General features: G+C 46.7%; 1 protein-coding gene across 4 annotated transcripts in view; it reads left to right on the top strand.

The window, feature by feature from the left end:
• The window catches only part of LOC147887637 (cilia- and flagella-associated protein 100-like), a 251,901-nt gene that overhangs the window by 35,456 nt on the left and 190,609 nt on the right, over positions 1 to 25,836 (top strand). For all 4 annotated transcript variants that reach the window (XM_087393883.1, XM_087393882.1, XM_087393881.1 and 1 more), the window contains exon 4: positions 3,575 to 3,749. In XM_087393883.1, the coding sequence (XP_087250009.1) occupies positions 3,575 to 3,749 (175 nt within the window). The remainder of the gene's footprint in view (positions 1 to 3,574; positions 3,750 to 25,836) is intronic.

Below are 25,836 nucleotides of genomic sequence, written 5' to 3'. Positions count from 1 at the left end.
AAGCATCCAATCTCTAGCTTGTGACCTGGAGGGGTGGGAGCCATGGATGCGTGCGAAGAGAGTAGTGGAACACTCATGGTCCAAATCCTTTTGTACTGCGGATCAGCAGAGGTACTTCTGGAGGAGGCTCTGGAAATCCCACAGGAATAGAAAGATCACTATCTTCTTTTGGCTTTCTATTCATGGAGGGATTGCAGTGAACCTTTGGAGGTCCAGATTCGGAGCCGACCCTACTTGCCCTCGTTGCCTTTCTGCTTCGGAGTCTATTCAGCATTGCTTATGGGATTGCAGACAGGCGAGATTGATTTGGATGGGGATAGCCAGGATCTTCAGTCACTTTGCCCATTCCCCACTCTTTATGACTTGGGGCTCGGTGGCTTGGCTTTCTCTTACAGGACCTCAGGTTTTCTATGAGGGACTTGACTCCTCCCGGGCCATTTCAGTTCGACATCATCGGGTTGAGCTCTGCTCGTTGGATGTGGTTACACACCGTCCTTTTACAGCTGTACATGCCTCTGTGGATACTTCTTGGGAGATTATAGCGAGCATAGCAGCCTGGCATATCTGGAGATCCAGATGCACAGAGGCTATGGAGGGTACTCAGGTTCATCCCTCGCACACATTGGCTAGTATCTGGACAGACATCGTACACACTCTGATGGCCGTATGGACGGGCATGCAGGGGGACTCCCGTGCAGCCTCAGCTAGGAGGGCTTCTTTCTTCAGGGAATGGAAGGATTCTCCTTTCTTCTCTGAATCTACTACAGGGTTGAGATGGCACTTTCAGCCTCAGCCTTGGTTTCTTTCCACCTCACTCTGAGGGGGTTTTTTATTATCCTCATGATTTCATGATGTATTCCGCTTTGAGCTTGCTCTCGCGGGTTTTTGTTCTTACTTAATAGAAGTCTTTTTCATGGAAAAAAAAAAAAAAAATCCTTTTGTAGCTGCTGCAGCTCGTCTTTTGAGAAAGTGACGGTTCTCGCGGCCGGTGTGGGCGGTAACGGATTGACTGAATGGGAACCCATTCATCAATCGAGGTGGGAAAGGCCGATTCAAAACCAAAAAAAAAGAACTCCGTCTGCTTTCCTGAAGCCCAGGAGACCCCTAAATAGGGGTACTCCAGATGAGGGGAGAGGGTGAAAGGAAGGAGAGAGAGAGAGGAATGAGCAAGGAGAGGAGGAGTCAGCAAGTAGAGGGGAGGAAGAAGAGGGGGCAGCAAAGGGAGGGGAAGAAGGAAGAGGAGGGGAGGAAAGAGGAGAGGAGGAGTGGAGGAGAGGGAGGGGGACGGGCTGGCAGCAGCGAGGGGGGGCTGAAGCAGCGCAGGGGGGTCTGGCAGCAGCGCAGGGGGGAGCAGCAGGCAAGGGGGAGGGGAGAGAGGACACAGCGCATAGGGGGGAGGCAGCACGCAGAGGGGAGGAGGTAGCGCGCAAGGGGGAGGCAGCGGGGGGGGTGCTGCAGCAGTGCAGGGGGGAGCAGCAGGCAAGGGGGAGGGGAGGGAGGAGGCAGCGCGCAGGGGGAGGCAGTGCGCAGAGGGGAGGAGGTAGCGCGCAAGGGGGAGGCAGTGCGCAAGGGGGGGGAGGCAGCGCGCAGGGGGGGCTGCAGCAGTGGAAGAGAAGGAGGGGAGTCGAGGGTAGGGGGGAGGGAGGAAGCAGCAAGGAGGGGAGGGAGGGAGCAGCGAGGAGGGCAGCAGGAGGGGGGAGCAGCAGCAGCTGATCTTCGCGATGGGCACTTGGTTATTCGATGAAACTCAATAGATGCTAGCTATCTGGAAGAAAGGATTGGTTAAGCTATTCCCCAAAAAAGATTTGTGTGAGTCTTTTGTAGATTGGGGACCCCTCATGCCTGTCATCTATGAGATAGCTGCTAAGATGCCAGTGGCTCACATTAAGTGCTTTTTGCATAAAGGGTTGCGCACTACTCAGTATGGTTCTATTCCCCGTGTAGACATATTACAGACAATATTGCCAACACCTACTTGGGGATTGAATATGCCAAGTATACTGAGCAATATTACAGGTGGATATTGCTAAGGCCTTTGATATAGTACAATGAGATTTCATCTCATAGACTAAGAAATCTCTAGGTTTTGGGGAAAAAATGCAGCATGTCATTTGGTGTTTATAGCAAGACGGTAAAGTTGCTGGCATATTGGCAGGTGATATTACAAATCAATGGACTCCTTTACGTTTGCTATGGTAGGGTTGTCCTTTCATTGCTTTGTTCTATGCCATAGCTTCTCATCCTATGCTTCTATATATGGATCATCTAGTAGCTATAGGTGCTTTGCATGGTCTAGCATCATATTGCTCCCGCCACTTGTCGACAACGATGTTTGCCCTCTCATGAGTCTATGCCTCATCTATTATGGCAATGCCCTGATTTTCATGATTTCTTGCTTCCATTAGAGTGACAAATTTAGGGTCATTTTCCCAATGCTTGCTTTGGCAAGCAATTATGGTTGTTTTCTTTTCATCCTGTAAGGCAGGGATACGATCTTGTCTTTTATTGGGTTCGTGATTGGGCACATGGACCCTATGGAAAGATCATAATCATCGGGTCTTTGGTGATCCCCCGTTGGCTAGTTTTGCGAAAGGGCTAAAGGATGAGAGGGAGGGAAAGAGCAAGCTTGGGGGGGGGGGGCTACTGAAGAGGGCGAGGTTGTATAGGACATCTTTACAGCCTAAACAAGCATTGTACAATTGTACGGCTGGAAAATGGGACAAAGGGGAGTCGGTGTGGAAGGACTTGGGCTGGAAGGTGTATTACCGCACCATTGTGGCACAAAGACGCATGGTGCACTGCATAGTTGTGCCACAGTAGCACAAAGAAGCATGGCTGCACCGTAGTAGCACGAACATGCATGGTTGCACCAGAGTAGCTGCACTAGTGCCCTTTGGCCTCTGGTAATACTCCAAAAGAGTTGCACCCACCTCACCTTTTTCTTTGTAAAAGAAACTTTTCATTAAGAAGAATGTACATTCATAGCTGTCCCAGAGTGGAACAACTACTACTTAAAACTAGAAGCACTAATAAAACACGTCCAATTGGGCCTAAGGAAGGTCTCCAAGGGAATTATCTTCCTAATAGGTGTGGTCTCCTCCTCCTTCCTCCCTTTACTTCCAAACTCTTTATTTGTTAACATACACTTTAACCCCCACCTCACACATGCACACACATTTACATATAGATACATATATATGCTTCCTTTCTTTCACATTGCTTCATTCTTTTTCCAAAATCTCCCCTTGAAAAGAAATGTTTACCTCATGCTTCAAATAAGAATGGTTTTGCTTTTAGTTTCTCTTGCAAAACGGCACATGCTTTTTTATAAAAATAAAAATTATATGCTCTTATAGAATAGGACCTCTTACATGCTTGCATGCATAACTTTCTGGTACCTTTCAACCATCCCATGATGCCTCATATAAAAGGGTTTCATCATGCCTTTAATATTAAAGTTAGTACATGATCATGATATGGGAACTAATAAGTTTTGTGTATTTTTTGCATCTTAGCTTTAGTGTAAACATTCCAATCACTTTATTTCTCATTTGTATTCATGAACTTGCTGCAGGGAATGGTCCAAAAAACCCTTTGTCATGCCTGATGATGAGGAAATATTTAGAATACGAGGGCTAGAAAAGAAGCGCAAGGAACAAAAAATATCTGAAAACATGCTACCTATTGCAGAGAAAACAACTTTTGCTTCAAGAATGTCTGCAACAGTTGCATCAGAAGCATTAAAGCAAGTGAGATCCTGTCTTGTGCATACATGTGTGCGACATCAAGTAGTTTCAAAAAGAAAAATGTACAATTTTGTAATGCGCCTTTTTAACATCAAGAATGCAAACTAAAAAGGCAAAATTTTAAATTATATAAGAGAGAATTTGTACAACTAGCTCTAGTGTATGATGAATAGACTGACAAAGAAACGTATGTAAATATAGTGATAGAGGGCTAACCCTACATTTCCCCCCCCCCCAATGAGAAAAACTCTTATTAACTATGAAATGACCAACCATGAGCATGAAGCATGGCCATAAGGAGATACAAAAAAGAAAGGACTGCTCTCCATTCCTTGAGAAAGAGCCTCCTGGTAATTGATACACATCTAGAGTTCCCCTTCATCCTAGATCAAATGGTTCTCATGACAAAATATGAAGAGGGGAGAGGAGAAAAGTGGAGATGAGGAGAGAGGGGCACAGCTAGAGAGCACACCACAAATGACTAATTGTACACTAGATCTAGTTAAAAATGTAGAATATATACAAACCCATTTAGGGTTAGGGTTAAGGCATCTAACCCTTTCCTTTATAGCACTCTATATGTGTTAGTGCTATGCACATGTAATCACATGATGTTGATCTAATCTCTCAACACCTTCCCTCAAGATCAACATCATGAAGTAGGCCTTCCCTCAAGATGATGATTCTGGGAAATCGAAGAAGGGCTGAGCATTACATTCCATCACACCCCTTTAATGGAAATGCCTCTGAGTCAAACTAAGAGCTTGTCGCTGTTTCTCGAAAAGCTCTTTCAGTAGAGCAGAGAGATATACATTCCAGATTTCTTTGGATCCGGATTCGACACATGGACAGCAGGGATCTGTTTGTCGCAGTTTGCTACTTCCCCCCTGAGACCTCCCACTTTGCCAGAGATATCCGAGGTGATTATGAGACATCCCCATTTGCTGCTCTTTATCAGTCCATCGTTGACTTCTCTAGCTGCAGAGAAGTCCTCCTAGTGGGGGACTTCAACGCGAGTACAAGGGCCCGTCAGGTACCACTTCTTGACTTCAGAGATGATTCCACTCTACTGTCAGATTTGACCTGAGGAGGCAAGTATGCTATGGGTTTCGGCTGACAAGCGAGGTCCATTCTCATCTTATGGACAGGCCCTATTAGACCTCGGCAGGATACATGATCTCATTATCTATAATGGTCTTAACAGATGACCCGCTTGAGGTGGGTTCACATGCTTTCCACATGGGGGGGGCTCCAGTGTTGTTGATTACATCATGGGATCCCCTGTCTTCACATCTCGCATTACTGACTTCACTGTAGCACCTCTCCCCCCAGGGGCCGATCATACATACGTTTACGTTAGCATCTTCACCCCCCTTCGCATAGCACCTTTCACCCCACTCAGTTCTTACTCCACCTACCACAATATATGCTTTGATCGGGATCACTCACCTTCTTACTCTGGCCGTCTGTACATACTTCTCGCTTATATTGACTTCATACCCCTTTTAGAGGATCGTGCTGCCCTTGTCACCCGCTCACTACACAAGGTTGCCATTCACGCTTTCCCCCACACCACCCCTCCACCCGGAACCGTACCCTGTAATTGTTAGTACGATGATGAGTGTAAGGCTTTACGCCGTCAACTCAGATTCGAAACCAAAAACAGTCTTCCGAGCGCACCAGATACGCCATGCGAATACTGTAGACTGGTACCGAGGAAGAAACTAGCACTCACACTCAGATTTGGTTTGATTATACACGCACACTTTATGACATCCCAAATCAGCCAGTCCCTAATCTCTCACACATGCCTCGCCCCACATCTTGCACCCTCTTCACTAGAGGAGAGGTAAAGGATGCCGTAATGAAACTTCATAAGGTTTGAGCGACTGGGGGCTCCACATAAATAGACTACCTCCCTTCCAGTACAGCATGGATGCTCCGTTTTCTTGCCTCCTATGACACGAGGTCAACTACGTTATCTGTGAGGATCTACTACAGCTACACACATTTGGGACTGAGTGAACTCCCAGTGAAGCTTAGCTTTTATAGAGATCACTTCTTACATATCACAGCAGAGGGTTTCATTGACCCACCAGGATAACACGTAGATTCACCTACCCCACTCGCTGAGGATCTCTCTTGGGCAGTTCCGGGTCTCTTCATAGAGACTTCACATCGAGAGCGGCAGAGCAGAGCGACTACCTAGGGAGAGGCGCATATGCATACTGTGTGACATGCAGAAGGTTCAGACAGAGGAGCATTTCATCTTCAGGTGTCCTATGTACTATGAGATCCGAGGGCGTTTCCACTGTCTCTTCAGGGATAGTTATGGGATTTTGGCTCGTTTCCTCTCCTACCCAGACCAGCGGTGTTTGGCAGGTTTCATTCATTAGGCACTTAGACACCGCGAGAGGATACTCCAAGCACGGAGACATGAGCAGACTTTTTCCTCGGCTGATCCCTCTCAGAGCTCTATCACGGAGTTCTTTCAGCTAGGTCACATGGACCTGCACGAGACGAGGCCTCGACATGATTGTGACCTGGAGCCTATGACCCTACAGCTCAAATAGAGGGTCGACACACAGATCACACTTGGGGACATCCCCTCCTTATTTAGAGTTGGAGTGAAGGATCATAAGCGCTTATGCACTGAGTTCATTGCACATGGGATTGACCTCCTAGCCCTGATATTAGCAAAGCTTTTTGATGAAGCTGTTTGTTTGGGGTTCGCAGACACTTGGACCATTAACACTATCTTACCCATCCATAAGGTAGGGGATCCCATGAGCTCGGAGAACTACAGGACCATTATGATGATTGGACATGTCATGTCCAAGATTTATGCATCGGTACTTGACTCCGAGGTTAGCAGACTTACAGAGTGTCGAGGACTTAGAGCAGCAAGACAGGCTAGATTCTGGCGTGATCATGGAACCATGGACCACATTCTCACGCTTAGATCTATCATCAAGGAGGCAAGGTCACGGAAGCAGAGGGTTTATTGTTGCTTTGTGGATTTCCGCAAGGCATTTGACACGGTTCCGAGAGCCCACGTCATACGGCACCTACAGGACTTGGTTTATGACCAGGAGATCATTTGGGTCGTCATGGTACTTTACGAGAGAGTTTTAGGTAGAGTTCGGACAGGATCCGGGTGGACATACGAGATCATGACACCATCGGGGTCAAGCAAGGGTGTCCTTTGTTGCCTACCTTGTTTGGCCTCTACATTGACGAGCTTGAGACAGTGATGCAGACACAGGGAGGTGTAGGTTGCTCTCTTGCGGGCACGCTGATTCAGATATTGCTCTACGCAGATGACGTGGCTCTCTTGTCTTCCTCAACAAAGTGGCTCTAGAGACACCTAGACGCACTACAGTCCTTTTGTGAGCCATCATGCGTCAAGAGCAATTCACATTTGAGGGGTCACGTGTTGAGATAGTTTCATCATACACTTATCTTGGGGTTATCTTCTCCGGAACCAGCTTCACTATGAGACCCGCGGTGCAGGCACGCTTGAGCAGAGGGTATGCTTCATTGGCTAGACTAGAGAGGCAATGCTTTCGCTCGCACTTTCAGGATCCACCTACCAAGGGATTGCTTTTTGACTCCTTGGTTTGCCCAACGGAAATGTACGGCAGCCCTTGTTGTGGGCCAGACTTGTCGGATATAGAGTGGGTCTGTGTGGAGCGACTACAGGTTCTCATGTTATCACGGATGATTCGTGGTAAGCTATCCGTTCCTCACCAGATCATTCAGGCTGAGTTTGGGTCACCCCCTTTACAGCTAGATGCTGCATTTCAGGTCATCACGTATCTGTACCGAGTTAGGGAATATGGAGATTATACCTCGGGGTGTAGCAGGCTACCATGGATAGCTCTATCCTCTTCTATGGCACTTGCAGCAGGAGGAGACCAGAGGTGATGGTATGCACGAGCTCGACCGACGGGAGTCACAGTAGCCCTGGTCAGACGCAGAGCTACGACCATGAGACATGCCAGGACCGCACCTCTGAGTGGCTGACAGCACTCTATTGCCGACTTCATGTCTCCACTACCTCATCCATCTTGATATCTTGCTGCTGTCGATGATGATGATGATGCTGAGATTGATATATAGTCGACCATCGACATGACTATGTTGTACTTAGGACTTAGTACTGCCATTCTGTATTTTTGTATTTTGCATTGGTATGGATGCTTGTTTAGTAGCTCCGCTACCACAGCTTGTTGTAACAGGATTTTCACAGTCTGAGTCTTCCAAAGACTTTAATAAACTTTCTTTCTTTCTTTCTTTCTTTCTTACCGAGTGGTTTGGTAAAGATGTCTGCAACATTCTCTTTGCTATCACAATGCTGCAGTGTGATGCCACCAAGTAACACTCTTTCTCTGATGAAGTGCTCTCTGACATCAATGTGCTTTGTCCTGTAATGATATATTCGATTCTTGGCCAATGCTTGAGCCGATTGATTATCACAGTACATTGTTGTTGGCTTTGATTCATCAAAGTAATCTGTTTCTGACAATAGTCTTTCTGAGCCATATAGCCTCACATGCACCTATAGCGAGTGCTCTCTATTTTGCTTCTGTTAAAGACAAAGAAACAGTTGGCTGTTTGTTTGACAACCATGATATAGCACCTTGACCAAAGGAAAAATGCATATCCTTGTGTGGATTTCTTGGTCTCATGATCTCCGCCATAGTCACTATCACAGTCTCCATGCAACCTTGTGTAAACTACTCGGTGCTTTCTATCAATTCAGACAACGGATTTTGCAGAGGCGTTTGAATGAAATGATTGCGAGTTGTCAAACACATATACTTGAACTTAAGAGTTTGCAATTAAGCTAGAATTAAGGCTTATACAGCTTAAACACAAAGTGACATCATTGGAAATTGCAATATGATTGGGGGGCCAAGACGGCCCCCCCCCCTTATCCAGGCTCACTTTATTCTTGAAAATGGAGATACAAGACCAAGGTGCAATGCACCTTCCAAACTAATGAACTCAGTGAAAACCTAGGACCTAGATACAAGACTCAAGAGCATATGTACAAGGTAGACAACAAAAAGGAGGACTCCAAGCTCAGGTTTCAACTCTTGACTTGCCCAATCCACAAGGAAGAAGCCTGCAACAATCACCACTTACATCCAACATTAGAGGCAAGCACTAGTTTCTAGAAAGATAGTAGAAACAATATGAAATAGTGCTGTAAATGAGATAAACTTGACAATACAGGCTCCCTTCGTGACTTGACCCTTTTGTAGATGAAGTCCTTGATGCCTCTGAAGCTACCTTGGGTGAGGAGAGTGTGGAAATGGGGCTGGAATGAGAACAGCTTAGAAAAACAGCCTGGAGGCTAGGGAGAGAAAGCCTTTATGGAGTGATAGCTGTAGAGAGAGAGTGCCAATGCTGATCCCAAGGGAGGGGATGTAAGAGAGGAGCTGCTGCTGTTCCAGAGGTGCACAGAAAGGCAGATTTCTGCAAGAGGAATGGGCTGGAACAGTAGAGAGAGAAAGACTGCAGCAGGAGAGAGAAAGGGGCTGTGGCTGCTCCAGGCTAGGAGAAGGAGAGAGGATGCTGCAGCTGTTCCAGAAGAGCTGAGAGGGGGCAGATTTCTGGAGAGGAGGGGCTGGAACTGTAGACATAGAGTGTGCTGCTATAGAGAGAGAAAGTGCTGCTGGGGTGAGAGAATGGCCTGGGGAGAAGCTGGCTGCACCCAAGGAGCTGGAGAGGTTCTGCTGCATTAACCAAAAGGAGAGAGAAGAAAAGTGATGAATTTTCATGTAGGGAATGAAGGGGAGAGGCCTTCTTTTATAGGCTCAGCCCCCCCCCCCAGGCTTAGAGTGGAAGGTGGACACTAGCTCCAGATTTTTGGTGGGCTGCAGTCCCAAAGAGGACAGCCCACAACCTGCCCCAAATCTACCAGATTTGGGGCCAGACACTTGGCCTGCATGCCCTGCCACTTGCCATGCATGCTGCCACATGTGTGGGACAGGTGGACTGACCTACCAGCTCAGATTCCATGTGGCAGTCTGCCATGTGTCACTCACAAAAACCCTAAAATTTCAAAGTTGTGAGAATTTAATTCTGATCGCACCCACGGTTCCTAATAGCTTGGACTATCTATTGACGTACTCTAAGGTCATAATTGAGACATACTGAGCTCATTTGTTTGTTGTCTTATCTTGTATCACCATTACTCTTGGCATGCTGCCAGGCCCACACCCAAAGCTCAGGGAACATTCTCTTGAATGGTTCCTAGGTCAATATGCAATCTGTGCATTTGATTGGTCCCATGTTTGGGTACTCAGGTGGGGTGTGGTTTCCAGATGTCCCTCTCAAAGAGAGGCCATCACTCTTGTGGGTCACTAATGCCCATAACCCCAAGCAAGGGGATCCACCCTCAAATGCTAGACCTAGTCCCCATTGTCCGTAACTGAACAATAGGAAAACATTTCATTTCTTAATAAGCATACTATTGAAAAACAAAAAGAAATAGTACCAAGCAAGTGGATACATGTTGAAGCAGGATGATACCTTGGATGACTTCCTCTGTATTCTATTCCAAATTGTCTTGTACCTCTGATGTATCTCAAGACTCTTTTGGCTGCGTTTCAGTGAGACTGTTTTGGATTTGTCATAAATTGTGGTAGTGAACTTACTGCATAACATATATCTGGCCATGTGATAGTCAGATATATAAGAGATCCGATGAGCTGCCTATAGTACTTGTCATTGACTGTAGGCTTTTCTAAATCTTTTGTAAGTTTCAAACTTTGTTCCATGGCAGCTGCAATCTTTTTTTTTTTTTTGGCAAAAAAGAAACTTCTATTAAGTAAGAAAGAAACTCGCTAGAGCAACAAGCTCTGAGCAGAAATACATCATGCTAAGCATGTAATAAAAACACCTCAGCAAAATGAGGTAGAAAGAAACCAAGGCTGAGGCTGAAAATGCCAACTCAACCCTGTAGAAGTCTCAGCAAGGAAGGGAGAGTCTCTTCAATTCTTGAGAAAATTAACTCTCCTGGAGGAGGCTGCTCAAGAGGATCCCTGCATGGTCGCCCATATGGCCATTAGAGTGTGTACCGTATCCGTCCAAGTACTGGCCATGCTCCCACAGTAGATGGAGGGCCCCTCTCCCATCTGGGCCACTGCATGTAACTAGAAGCTCCAAGTGGTCTGCCATGCACATCCAAAATACTGTCGTTCCACATGATAGGTTGCCTTTCAATCTCTTCACGGGTGGACGAGGGATCCTGCGAAGAGTACTCCTGAAGCTGGCCCATGCTTTCAGTATAGCAACCATAAGAGGGGAAGAGGGAGATCTGAGCTGGGCTGTGGTGAAAACCCATGTGGTACTGTGTATCCAATCATCTCCTGAAGTGGGTGTGCGAGGCTGTATGCATTTGATAAAAAAATCGTTCCAAGGCTCTTGTCCTGGCATAAGTCCTCTCACAACAACCTTGCAGAGTAAAGCTCTACACTGTAGATCCGGGTCAATGATATTCAAACCCCCTTCTCTTGTAGGAAGAATCAAGGTCTTCCAAGCCACCCTGGTTGTAACATCGGTTGTGCCATCTAGACCACTCCATAAAAAATTCTGTACGGGCCTCTTAAGCTGAGTGATACAATCCCTTGGAGTGACACCAACAAGAGCATACAAACCAAGCTGTGGCTAGAAGAACCTGGTTAACTACCACCACTCTAGATGCCAAGTCAAGTTTGGTTGAGCTCTAAAAAAGGAGCTTTCTTCTGATGCTCTCCAACACCAGAGCAAACTGTTGTGAAGGAGAGATGCCCACCCTAACCTGGCAGCCCAAATATCTGACGGAGACACCCCTCTGTACCCAAGTGAAACTTCTTCAGGAGACTGTCAACATATTTCAGCGGACTCATGAAGGTGCTGTCTGAATCTTTCCAGAACTCAATTCCAAGACAATAGTGCATAAGTCCAAGATCTTCCATGTCATACTCTGTAGATAAGTCTTGTTTCAATTTCTTGATGAAGCTACTTTGCTTCCGGTCACAATCAGATCATCTACATATGAAAGTGCAAGAGTAATATCTTCCCCTTGAACTTTGTAGTAGAGAGTCTTATCTACATTGGATTTCATGTATTCCAGATCAGCAAAATATTTGTCGATTTTGCTGTACCAACTTCTGCGTGCTTGCTTTAAGCTGCAGAGACTTTTCTTGAGATGGCAAACCTGATTCTCCTTTCTTGGTTCAACATAACCTGCTGGTTGTTGCATGTAGACTTTCTCGTCTAGGTAACTATTGAGAAATGCATTCTTGACATCAAGCTGGTACACATTCCATCTGCTAAGTGTCGCTAGTGATATCAAGAACCGTATGGAATCCATCTTCGCTACTGGAGCATAAGTCTTATCATAGTCTTGACCATATTGCCGTGGAAATCATTTTGCAACTAGTCTAGCTTTGTATCTTTCAATGCTTCCATTTGGATTGTACTTCACTTTGTATATCCATTTGTTTGCTATGGCCTTCTTTCTTTCCTTTTTTTTTTCAAGAAAAGTACTTCATTAAGTATGAATAAAAACCGCAGAGCAAGCTCAAGTGCGGGAGTACAACATGTCAAGCATGAGAAAAAACAGCTCAGAATGAGCAAACAAAAATCCTGGGTGGCGGCTGAAAATGCCACCTCATCCCTGAAGGAGTGTCAGAGAAGAAAGGACAATCTTTCCAAACTCTGAAAAAGGCAACCCTCCAAGCAGTACTAGTCCTGGAGATTCCCTATATGTTCGCCCAAATGGCCATCAAAGTGTGTATACTATCTGCCCAGATACTGGCCATAGTCTGAGAAGGGTGAACGTGGAAGTCCTCCAGAGCCTCTGTACATCTGGCTCTCCAAATATGCCATGCTGTGATACTAGCCAGAATCTCCCAAGATGTGTCTACAGAAGCGTGGGGAGCTTTGAATGGAGTAAACAGAACATCCCGGATCATCTCCCATAAGATGTCGTGGAACAAAGAAAGCTGTGTTCGTGTTATGTCCCTCAAAGAAAGCCTATGGACCAGTGACTGACAACCAAGCAACTGATCCCCAAGTCATGAAGAAGGGTGCTCTATGAAAAGTGCAAAGTATCCTATGAACACCCCTTCAAACCGTCCTCGCCTGAGTGCACTCCCAAAGGCAGTGCTGCACTGACTCAACTGCTGAGTGGCATCGAGGACATGTAGGGTCAGCCCCGAACCTGGATCTCCACAGGTTCACTGCAATCCCTCCATGAATAGTAAGCCAGATGAATAACGTGATTTTCCTATTCCTGAGGGATTTCCAAAGTCTCCTCCAAAATTTTTTCTACATCTCTGTAGAAATCTGAAAAGTATCCCAATGAGGAGCTCTAGAGGGCCTCCAGCCCCTACAACTGAGTTGGAATCTCCTGGCATTTCAACCTGTGTAACGAAAGAAGGGGATGCTCTTCTCTCGGTTCCCTGCAACTATCCAGTCCAATTCCCTTGGATCCCACTGCAAGGATCTAATAGGGGAACCTCCATACAGCCAAAGCCTCCAAGATCCAATAGCCAGGAGAATGGGGTCTGGATCAAGATACCATTGTGAGTCTCTACCCATCTCCATGTATCCTGCAAACCTGACAGGCTGAAAGGAGCCTCCAAAAGAATGTCCTCTGAAGATCTGTGGAGTTTGCCTCCTGCATGAACCTGAAAGACAAGGGTATCCTCATGTGCATCCTGCAAGGCTATAACCTGCAAAGAGATACCTGTCCTCGAAAAAGCCCCCAACCAGGCGGACTCAGAAATAGGCAAATGGTATGTATCCATCCACTCCACTGGTATGGCTGCAGCTATCTGCTGCATCCTTGCTGCACTTCCTTTGAGGTGACTAACTGAACGAGCTCTCTGATCCTCTCGAAGCATCCTGAAAACTTTCCAAGCACCCACCATGGATGCAGGTCCCAACTCCCATCTAGACCACTGCATATAATGTGACATGCCCAGTGATCTGCCATGCTCATCTAGTATGCAATCATTCCACATGACGGGCTGCCTGTCAATTTCTTCACGAGAGGAGGGTGGAATTCTCCGAAGAGTACTTCTGAAGCTGTCCCAAGCTTTTAGAATGGCAGCCATGAGAGGGGAAGTAGGAGATCTGAGACGGGCTGACGTAAAGATCCATCTAGGGCTGTCCATCCAATCTCCTCCTTGAGAAGGTGTGCATGTCTGTATACTGCATAAGAAGAAATCCTTCCAAGGCTCCTGACCAGGCATCAAACCTCTGACCACCATCTTGCAGAGCAAGGCTCTACACTGCAAGTCTGGATCAATAATATTGATACACATGCCAGAGACGATGCTAGACAGGTTATTTGGCAGCATATTCCTATGTTGGTGGATAGAGGTATGAGAGCCTCACTTGATGCACGCTTCACCAACATAGAGTTCAGGACCGCTCTTACTGCCCTTCATAAGGGTACTTGTCCGGGGTCAAATGGGCTTACACCACCTTTTTTTATTATTTTTTGGGATCAGATTGCGGATTACAGCTCCTCAGCCCTGCAGAGCATTTGGGACTCCGGTGAGACCCCCTTCCTCACTGGGTAGAATAAGAGTCTCCCAAGCTACCGTGGCTATCACATCTGAAGTGCCGTCTAATCCACTCCACAAAAAATTCCTAATAGGTCTTTTGAGCTGAGTGATACTGCTTGTAGATCGGCACCAAGAAGAGCAAACAAACTAGGCTGTAGCCAACAGTACCCGGTTTACAACCACCACTCTGGATGCAAGGTCAAGTTTGGCCGAACTCCAAAATAGGAGTTTTCTCTTGATACTCTCCAACACGGGAGCGAACTGTTGTGCTGGAGAAATGCCCACCCCAACCTAGCATCCAAGATACCTGACGGAGACACCCCTCTGAATCCAAGTAAAGCCAATTTCAGCACCCCAATCTGGAGTGTCCTCATCACTAATCCAAAAACCATTGGATTTGTTCCAGTTAATGTGAGCCCCTGTTGCAATGCAAAATAAATCCAAGGCTGTCTTGAAAGAGGTGAGTGTCTGTGGAGTGGCATCCAAAAAAATAGCTGTGTCATCTGCCAGCTCACTGTCTAGCAACTCCTCTTCTTGCCTCAAGGGAAGTCTCAGCCCAAAAATATCAGCTTGAGCTCTAATATAGTGCCTCATAGCTTCAGCCACAAATAAGAATAGAAAGGGGGCTAGAGGGCATCCATGTCGGACTGACTTGGATATCTGAAACTTGTCTCCCCTGACTCCACCAATGAGTACTTGGCTATGGACTGACCTGTAAAGAGCAGAAACCCCTCTAATCCACAAATCTGAAAATCCAAAGCGAAGAAGGTTCCCTCTAGAAAACCCCAATCTACCCTGTCGTATGCTTTTTCAAAATCCAGGAGTAGAATTGCCAGTCTATGGCCCTCATGCATAGCCCACTCAGAAGCTTCCCAAGTTATCAAAAATGCTTCTGCCATGGACTAAGCCTGTCTATGTGTCATGTATAAGATGTGGCAGGATGGGCTGCAGTCGCAGGCTGATGGCTTTTGCCAAGATCTTATACAAAGTGCCCAGTAAGGTGATCGGTCTCCACTGAGATACTAAATTTCTGCAACCTCCTTTTGGGATTAGACGAATGAGACCCTCCGAGAGTGAGTCCGGCATCTCACATGAGTCCCAAATGCCCTGCAGGGCTGAGGTGATGTAATCCCCAATTTGATCCCAAAAAATAATTTAAAAAAAAGATGTAAGCCCATCTGACCCCGGACAACTATCCTTATGAAGGGCAATAAGAGCGGTCCTGAACTCTATGTTGGTGAAGCGTGCATCAAGTGAGGCTCTCATACCTCTATCCACCAACCTAGGAATATGCTGCCAAATAACCTGTCTAGCATCGTCTCTGGCCTGTGAATCAATATTATTGATCCAGACTTGCAGTGTAGAGCCTTGCTTTGCAAGATAGTGGTCAGAGGTTTGATGCCTGGTTAGGAGCCTTGGAAGGATTTCTTCTTACGCAGTATACAGACATGCACACCTTCTCAGGGAGGAGATTGGATGGACAGCCCTAGATGGATCTTTACGTCAGCCCGTCTTTCCTGGTGGAAGGTCGCATAATTCCTAAGTATTATTCTTGTACAAAGCATCCATTTCTTCATTCATAGCAGTTTGTCATTTTGGCTTGGCAACTGCATCTTCAAAGTACACTGGTTCTTCTTTAGCCTTAATGGTAGTAATAAGAGCATTGTTGGTGGTTTCAACCTGAATTGCTTTTCCTAGTAGACCGTCTGAGTTGCTGTGGTTCTTCTCGGGGTGCTTCTGGCATTTCTTGCTCTTCTTCGTCAACCTTTTCTGTAGATGACTGTGGAATCGGTGCGTCTATCTCGTGTGTATTTGAGGTTTTTCATTCTTATTCCGCATCAAAGATTACATCTCTGGAGATAATGACCTTTCGGTTGACGGGATCATACAACTTGTATGCTTTGTTGTCTTCACTGTAGCCAACCATGATGCATTTGCGTGACTTCGCATCCAATTTTCCGCGATGATCGTCATGTATGTGGGCATATGCTATGCAACCAAATATGCGGAGATGCCCAATGCGTGGCTTATGTCCAATGAATGCTTCATAAGGTGTCATACCCTGCATTGGATTGGTGATTAAGCAAGTAGTTTGTAGTGGCTATTGCTTCTGCCCAATACTGATTCGGAAGATGCTTCTCACTAAGCATTGCTCTAGCACTGTTTGCTAAAGTACCATTCTTCCTTTCAGCTCTTGCAATCTACTGAGGAGTACCTGTACAAGTGGATTGTCTTTGAATGCCGTGATTCTGCAAAATTTTATGAATGCTGAAGACATGTATTTATCTCCTCTGTCTGATCTCATGACTTTGATATTTCTGTTATCTGGTTTTCTACCATGGCTTTAAATTCTTGAAATCTAGAAAAAAGTTCAGATTTCTCTTTCAGAGAGTAGACCCAACAATATATGTTGTAGTCGTCGATGCAAGTCAAGTAGTAAAGTGAACCATTGATGCTACGGGTCTGGGCATAACCCCATACCTCGTGCTCGAGAGGTACTTCTGCCAAAGTTGGTTCACTTTTGTTTGCCGAAGTAGCATGCTTCGCAAACTTTTCCAAGAAAATGAAGTTTTGGAATTCCAATTGCCATATACTGATTTTAGAGCTCTATCAGGCTTTTGAAATTGACATGTTCATATCTCTTGTGCCATTTTGTGAAAAGTGGCGTCTGTTGCGATTGAGTTGACATGGCATGCAAATCTGATACTGTTGCTAGCATTTTGAACAAGCGTCCTTCCTTGACTGCTTTTCCTACTAGCTAATATCCTCTGGATTTGTCTCTGGTATTGCATTCATCTCTGTTGAAGATGACTCGGTAGTTGTGTTCTGTCATTTGACCTACTGACAAGAGGTTCTTAGTGAGTTTTGGAACATAGAGTACATCTTTCATCAATCCTTTTGTACTAGTGAAATTGTTCATAGGGACAATGCCTTTCTCTTGAACTGGATTCGGTATATTATGTGTTGTGTAGATGACATTCTTCTGACCTTCTAATGGTTTCATCTCTGTGAACCATTCTTGATGCTTTGTCATATGAGATGATGCACCACTGTTGATGTACCAAGGATCTTGATCTGCTTGGTCGACTTGATAGCTGAAATCCTCTTTTGAATTGCACTCAGTGTCAAGATACAGTGTATCGGTCTTCTGCATTTCCTCGCTTCCAAGAAACATGTTCTCAGGTTCATTTGCATAATGACTGTGACTTGAATGTCTACCTGATGATTTCCTCTGCCGCGAAAATTCCCTCGATTGCTGCTAGATTGACCACCTTGGTCGTATTGCTTCTTGTGGCAATCTCTTTCATAGTGTCCAAACTTATGACAGTAGTTGCACTGAATGTTTGACACATTAGAGGATGCATTCCCTCGTCCTTGGAATCTTCCTCGATTGGAATGATTTTCTCTTTGCTGATGCTGATGTTGCTTTTGACTTTGATGCTGATTTTGTTGCTGATGATGACCACTTTGCTCGAAAGGTTTGCCTCTACCTCTGCTTCTATCTGAAGCTGTGAATGCTTGATCATTGGAATGCCCTTTGCGTGCGTGAATGGCCTGAGTCCGAAGTTCCTAGTCCATTCAAGATGACTTACCATTTCTACTAGATTCATGGTCTCTCCTATTGCTGCGAGTTGATTTTGTAATCTTTGATCCTGAGTACATAAGCATGATTGGTTTCGCTGCTGTTGCAGAAACTTTGGTTGATTTGGTTTCTCAGCATGAGAATCCTTGAAGTGCTCTTGGACTTGTAGAGAGCTGCAAACATATCCCATGCTTCTTTTGATGTCTTTTTTTTTTTTTTTGGTCAAGAAAAGTACTTCATTAAGTATGAATAAAAACCGCAGAGCAAGCTCAAGTGCGGGAGTACATCATGTCAAACATGAGGAAAAACAGCTCAGAATGAGCAAACAAAAATCCCAGGTGGCGGCTGAAAATGCCACCTCATTCTTGAAGGAGAGTCAGAGAAGAAAGGACAATCCTTCCAGACTCTGAGAAAAGCAACCCTCCTAGCAGTAGGAGTCCTGGAGGTTTCCTGAATGTTCGCCCAAATGGCCTCACGAAAGCCCCCAACCAGGTGGACTCAGAAATAGGCAAATGGTCTGTATCCATCCACTCCACTGGTATGGCAGCATCTATATGCTGCATCCTGGCTGTACTTCCTCTGAGGTGACTAACTGAATGAGCTCTCTGATCCTCTAGAAGCATCCTGAAAGCTTTCCAAGCACCCACCGTGGATGCAGGTCCCAACTCCCATCTAGACCATTGCATATAATGTGACATGCCCAGTGATTTGCCATGCTCATCTAGTATGCAATCATTCCACATGACGAGCTCCCTGTCAATTTCTTCACGAGAGGAGGGTGGAACTCTCCGAGCACTACTTTTGAAGCTGTCCCAAGCTTTCAGAATGGCAGCCATGAGAGGGGAAGTAGGAGATCTGAGACGGGCTGACGTAAAGATCCATCTAGGGCTGTCCATCCAATCTCCTCCCTGAGAAGGTGTACATGTCTGTATACTGCGTAAGAAAAATCCTTCCAATGCTCCTGACCAGGCATCAAACCCCTGACCACCATCTTGCAGAGCAAGGCTCTACACTGCAAGTCTGGATCAATAATATTGAGGCCCCCTTACTCAGTGGGTAGAATAAGAGTCTCCCAAGCCACCCTGGCTATCATATCTGAAGTGTCGTCTAATCCACTCCACAAAAAATTCATGATAGGTCTCTTGAGCTGAGTGATACTGCTTGTAGGTCGGCACCAACAAGAGCAAACAAACCAGGCTGTAGCCAATAGTACGTGGTTCACAACCATCACTCTGGATGCAAGGTCAAGTCTGGCTGAACTCCAAAATAGGAGTTTCCTCTTGATGCTCTCCGACATGGGAGCGAACTGTTGTGCTGGAGAAATGCCCACCCCAACCTGGCATCCAAGATACCTGACAGAGACACCCCTCTGAATCCAAATAAAGCCAATATCAGCACCCCAATCTGGAGTGTCCTCATCACTAATCCAGAAACCATTGGATTTGTTCCAGTTAATGTGAGCCCCTGCTGCAATGCAAAATAAATCCAAGGCTGTCCTGAAAGAGGTGAGTGTCTGTGGAGTGGCATTAAAAAAAATAGCCGTGTCGTCTACCAGTTCACTGTCTAGCAACTCCTCTTCCTGTCTCAACGAAAGAGGGCATCCCTGTCGGACTGATCTAGATGTCTGAAACCTGTCTCCCCTGACTCCACCAATGAGTACTTGGCTATGAGCTGACCTATAAAGTGCTGAAACCCCTCTAATCCACAAATTTGAAAATCCAAAGTGAACAAGGGTTCCCTCTAGAAAACCCCAATCTACCTTGTCATATGCTTTTTCAAAATCCAGTAATGGGAAGTGCCCAGTGGTCTGGCATGCTCGTCCCGAATACTATCATTTCCTCCCCCAAGCTTTCAGGATGGTAGTCATGAGAGGAGAGGCAGGAGATTTGAGAGGGGCTGATGTGAAAATCCAGCGAGGGCTGTCCACCCAATCATCTCCCAAGGTTGGTGTGCAAGCCTAAATGCGTCCAAAAAAGAAATCCTTCCAAGGTTCTTGCCCAGGCATGAGTCCCCTCACCACCACCTTACAAAGCAATGCCTTGCACTGCAAGTCCGGGTCAATGACATTAAGGCCTCCTTCACATGTAGGGAGAAAAATAGTCTCCCAGGCCACCCTTGCTGCAACATCTGCTGTGCCATCAAGTCCACTCCATAAAAAATTCCTGACTGGTCTGATGAGCTGAGTGATGCAATCCCTAGACCGGCACCAGCAAGAACACACAAACCAGGAGGTGGCCAAGAGAACCTGGTTCACTACCACAACTCTAGATGCAAGGTCAAGTTTGGCAGAGCTCCAGAATAGGAGCTTTTTCCTTATACTTTCTAGTACTGGGGCAAATTGCTGTGCTGGAGAGATGTCCAATCCTACCTGACATCCCAAATACCTGATAGGAACACCCCTCTGAATCTAGGAAAAACCAATGTCAACTCCCCAGCCTGGAGTGTCCTCATCACTGATCCAAAAACCAAAGGATTTATGCCAGTTAATGTGTGCCCCTGCAGCTGAGCAAAAAATATCCAAGGCTGTCCAGAAAGAATCAAGTGACTGCAAGGAGGCCTGAATAAAAATAGCAGTGTCATCAGCCAACCCACAGTCAAAAAGCTCCTGCTCCTGTCTCAAGGGCAGTCTCAGCCCAAAAAGCTCAGCCTGAGATCTAAGGAAGATACTCATAGCTTCTGCCACAAAAAGAAAGAGGAAGGGGGCTAAAGGGCATCCCTGACGAACTGATCTAGAAATCTGAAACCTGTCACTCCTTACCCCTCCACTCAAAACCTGGCTGTGGGCTGATCTGTAAAGGGAGGCCACCCCTCTGATCCAAGCATCTGAAAATCCAAACCGTAGAAGAGTGCCCTCAAGAAAACCCAATCCACATAGAATCTATCAATCCGAGCATGGATAGGCATCTGCACCCTATGGTTCGACCATGAAAATAAAAGTGACTGAGACTGAACAAGAAATGCATCATCTAACCAAACATCTCTGCCACTGAACCTGAACAAGAAGGCATCCCAGGCTGCTCTCTCAAGGGAGTGGATACCACCTTCTCTGCCCCCTTTCTTATCAGAAGGTGCTTCGACCATGTTGAAGTCACCTTCAATAATCCACGAATCCGCAATGTCAGCCCACGAGAGCAACTCTTTCCAAATCAAAACACGGTCCCCTCTGTTCGGAGCATAAAGGTTGAGGAAACCAACCTTACATCCGTCAATCAGAAGTAAAACCCACTGGGCCTTGGAGAGGGTTATGGTACCGTGTCCAATGACCAGAGGGAGAATAGAGTCTGAAACTGAAATGCATGTACCTCCTCTGGTTCCCAACGCAGAAAGCCAAAAAGTCTAGCCTGAGAGCAACTTACCTGACTTGGAGCAATCTCTGATATCCAGTTTGTGTTCCTGAAGAAAAAGAATGTCTAGGGAACCACCTGAAACACTTGGATGGAGCTGATTCCTGATCAAGTGTCTACGAGGGCGATGAGGGATGCTGCCCAATCCCTGTATATTCCAACTGGTTATCCTCATCGGCGGGAGGAAGTGGGTTGGAATACCTTACCTGACCTGGTGGCGGAAACAGAAGCCTCTACCGGAGTAGACCTCCTGCCATACACACGAGGTCCGAGGGGAGGAAAGTCCACAGGTGAGAGAGAGAAGGATCTCTCAATAGGGATGCCGATAACTGGCTCTATAAAAGTAGAGGGTACAAAATCATCATCTGGGAGGCTAGAGAGGTCCTCCAAAGCGGAAAATGAGTTCCGCTGAGCCAGTCCTGGGGAGGGGGTACGAAGGATTCCTACCGAAGCAGGAAGAGAATGTAAAACCCCCTTCCCTCTGTCCAAAGAGGGAGGCACCTATACTGGATCCTGATCAAAAAGTGGTGCAGACGAGGTGCCAACAACCTGCGCTGCTGAGGGAGGTACAGCCTGATCCAAGGGTGGAGTTGAACAAGGCTCCTGAACAGTAGTCTCCTCCTGAGGCTCCAAGGGGGTAGCCTTCGAAGAGGTGGAGGAGTGAACTAGAGTAGAGGGCCTAGCCGCGACCGGAGCCCACCGTGGGCCAGAGGTGGCGCGGGGTTCCGAAGGGACTCGAGTAGCCCTAGGAGAGAGGGGAGCCTGTGTCTGAGGCCGTGTCTGTGGAGCGATAGGTCCTACTCTAGCTCTCTGTCGTAAGCTAGTACGAGCTGGTTGCTTTGTGGGCCTCTTTTTCTTCTTTGGGCAATCTCTGGCGAAGTGCCCCGAGGATCTGCAAATCCTGCACTGGTCTTGCCAACCTGCAACCTCAAATCTCTGGCGGAAGAAAGACCCATCGGGTCGCTGTAGCATGATGTAGTCATCTGAAATATTGGGGTCCTGGACAATGACACTAACCCTAGGTACCCCATCCATCCTGATCGCCTCAGCAGCCAAAGAGGGCTCGCCAGGGAGAGGGGGAATCTCTGCCACCACACCAAACCTCTCGCCAATAACTAAAAGAAGCCGGTGATAAACTGAGGAAAGACCAGGGAACCTGATGAAAATAGAAACTCCATGCTTGTCCTCTTCAACTTGGTCAAATCCCAGTTGAGGGGCAGCGAGGAGGGGAGCAGGAGGAGCAGCAGGGAGTGGGGAGAGCAGTAGGTAGCGGGGAGAGCAGCAGGGAGCGAGGAGAGCAGCAGTGAGGCGGGGAGCAGGAGGAGCGGTCCGATGCCGAAGCTGACCAGTTTGCTGAAGATGTGCAAGAAGTACTTACACAGGTTAGATCACATATTCAGAGAGGTCAAGAAGTGTACGACTATACACACTTTGATGGCCATTTGGGCAAACATTCACGGAACCTCCAGGATTGCTACTGCTAGGAAGTTTGCTTTTCTCAGAGTCTGGAAGGGTTCTCCTTTCTTCTCTGACTCTCCTTCAGGGATGAGGTGGCATTTTCAGTCGCCACGTGGGATTTTTGTTTGCTCCTTTTGAGCTGTTTTTTCTCATGCTTGACATGATGTACTCCCGCACTTGAGCTTGCTCTGCGGTTTTTATTCGTACTTCATGAAGTACTTTTCTTGCAAAAAATTCTTCCTGGATCAAGAGATACGACTTGATGTAGGTGGAGGGGAAAAAAGGATACGAAGTATTGAATGATGATGTGTCAGGGTGAGTCACATGCAGTGATGATGTGGTAGCTGTGCTTAGCAAGGGATGTGCTTCTGGGGCCTTGTGCTGAGGTGGCAGGTGTGGTTACATGCAATGTGTGCACAATGTGCCTGGCAAGGGTCCAGTGTGCCTGGTAGGGGTCCAGTGTCCCTGGTAGGGGTCCAGTGTGCCTACAGGGGTCAGTGTTGAGTGTACAGGTGAGGTGACACTTTGATTGACCTAACCCAAGGTCAAGTTGACCTAACTAGGGTCAAGTTGACTAACCCATGGCCAAGTCGACCTAACCAGGTTCAGAGTAACCATGCTAACGTGGCAAGCGGCTGCCACGTGGCAGATAAGCAATGATGTGGCATTCTGACGTGGATGTGCCAACTGGATGCTGACGTGTCTGTCGGTGGAGTGATGACGTGGTAGCTGTGGGATCTCTTGACATGGCAGATCAAGCGATAATACTGACATGGCCCTTTAGATAAGGGTACCACGTGGCGCCTAGAGGACCAGAGGTTTGGAATCTTCTGATGTTGACGAAATCTTATAGATTCCGTCGACGGAATTTCTTAGGTGGAGATATTAGCGATGACTATGTAGATGGCAGAAGCTTGTAGGCAGCTCTGTCCGTCATTGCAGAAGTGTCTTCTTTTCGAGCGTGGAGCGTCGCTTGTTTTGGCGTCGTTGGAATCCTGAGGGTCGCTCTTGGAACTTGTGTTGCCAGTTTGTGGGGGAGGTGTCAGCTCGTCGGTGCTATGAGTCACGTTGAAGTTGTGGTTGCTTGTAGGAGCCGCGCAGTTGCAGGGACATAGAGGTCGTTGAAGTTTGGAGGAGGCCGCCAATGGGAGTCGCCTAAGGATAGTCGACGGCTGGTGAAGGAGCCGCCATCGTGAAGATGGAGCTAGCATTTGAAAAGCACAAGCAGGCCATCGTTGAGTCACTAGGCCATGGAGATGGCTATGGCGGTTGAAGAGGTGCAGGCGTGGAGAGTCGTCTTGGAGAGCTCGTTTGGAGGAGGTGTTTAGAGCTGAGCTTGAGATGCTCAACTGCCTTGATACCAAGAGTGTTGTAGAGCTGAGCCGCATTGCTGAGCTCGGAGTAGAAGCCAAGGGTTGTTGGCTGTCGTAGAGCAGAGGCGCTTAGCTAGGTGTGAGCTTGAAGGTTGGCTGCTCAAAGGCTTGGGCCAGAGATAGCATTGGGAGTAGATGAGCGTTGCGGCTGTTTGCTGAGTCAAGCAGCTATCTGTGGTTCTACCACAGATGTTCGCGTATGGAGCTGCCAAGTATTGAGCGTTGTGTGTCGTTGAAGGTCGAGGCTGGTCAACAGCTTGGATTTGCTGCAGTCAACGTAGGAGGTCACCGGCTGGAAGCTCTTAGCGATTTGGAAGGTGACACATCGCTTGTAGTTCTACTATAGACCTTCGAGATGGAAGCTGCTCTTGAGGAAACTGAGGGCAAAGATGGGGAAGATGAACAGTTGCTAGTTGGCTGAGTATGTCGCTGGCTCATAAGAATTGATCTCTCTCTCTCTCTCTCTCTCAATGGAGAAGAACCTCTCTCACCATAGTTCTCTCAATGAAATGAATAAGAAATGCTCTCAAAGACTCTCACAAAATGAATGGACAGAATTCTCTCACCAATGGACGGAATTGTATGACGGAAATCTTCTTTCATCAACGGAATGAAAGGATGGAAACACTCGATCGCTCAATCTCTTAATCACTCAATCTCTCACACTCTCACACAAGGATCACCATGTCTCAGCGGAAGACATGTGAGCTCTGATACCATGACAAAATATGAAGAGGGGAGAGGAGAAGAGTGGAGATGAGGAGAGAGGGAACAGCTAGAGAGCACACCACAAGTATTTGAGGTCCAGTCAAGGAAAGCCAAGCAATTGAGCCCCTCGTAAAGTACATAAAGCAAAAGAGGAGAATTGCTCCACAAACCTTGCAATCGCTGCCCAAACAACCCCGGCTTGCTTGCACTCCAAAGGCTGTGTTGGATGGCATATAATCATTGTGGGCCACAAGGATTTTCTCTAAAGGTCTTCATGCATTTGTTTGCAGCAATCCCTCCATGAATAGAAAGCCAAAAGAAAAGAGTAAACATTTTGTTCTTGAGTGATCTTTATAGTCTTGCAAAAGCATCTGTACAAATCTGAAGTGCTTTGGAACTGCTCCCAATAAGTAACTTTGGAAGGTCTCTAGCCTCTAGTCTAAATCTGAAATTTATTGGCATTACTAATAGGGAACTAAAAGAAAGGAACACTTTCTGAGTGATTTTCAGCAACAATCCATTCTCTCTTGCTATGGTCCCACTGCAAGTACTTTATGGGGACAACTCTATAAAGCCACAACCTCCATGTATGCTAACCTTGTGTGAACAAGGTTAACTTACATGTGCCTAGGAATAATCTGTTAGGAATCTCTCTTATGAATCCTACATGCGATTCCTATGTGTGATTCCTATATGCGCATCCTACACGCAAATCTTACATGTGAATCCTATATGCGCATCTACATGCAAATCCTAGATGTGCATCCTACATGCAATTCCTACATGTAGAGAGAGAAAATCCTACAATTCCTACGTACGAAGGGAGAAAATCTGCAATCTTTATAAATCTCTCATAATGGAATGAAGCACACACTCGTTGGGGCATTGCGTTCACCCCAAGTTTGGTGTTCTTGTGCAATCGTCTCAAGTGTCCATGCTTCTCCCCTTTCTCCAACCTTGCAACGCCTCCTCCCTTCTTTTTTCTCTTACCCAACCCCTTGCTCTTACTTGGGGTGGCAGGGGTGCAGGGAGCCATGAGGGGGGTTGAAG

The sequence above is a fragment of the Dipteris shenzhenensis genome, chromosome 22, assembly GCF_047967505.1.
Source record: "Dipteris shenzhenensis isolate YYH24624 ecotype China chromosome 22, Dip_SZ_1.0, whole genome shotgun sequence".
Classification (NCBI taxonomy): Eukaryota; Viridiplantae; Streptophyta; class Polypodiopsida; order Gleicheniales; family Dipteridaceae; genus Dipteris; species Dipteris shenzhenensis.
This window is presented reverse-complemented; position numbering and strand designations above follow the sequence as displayed.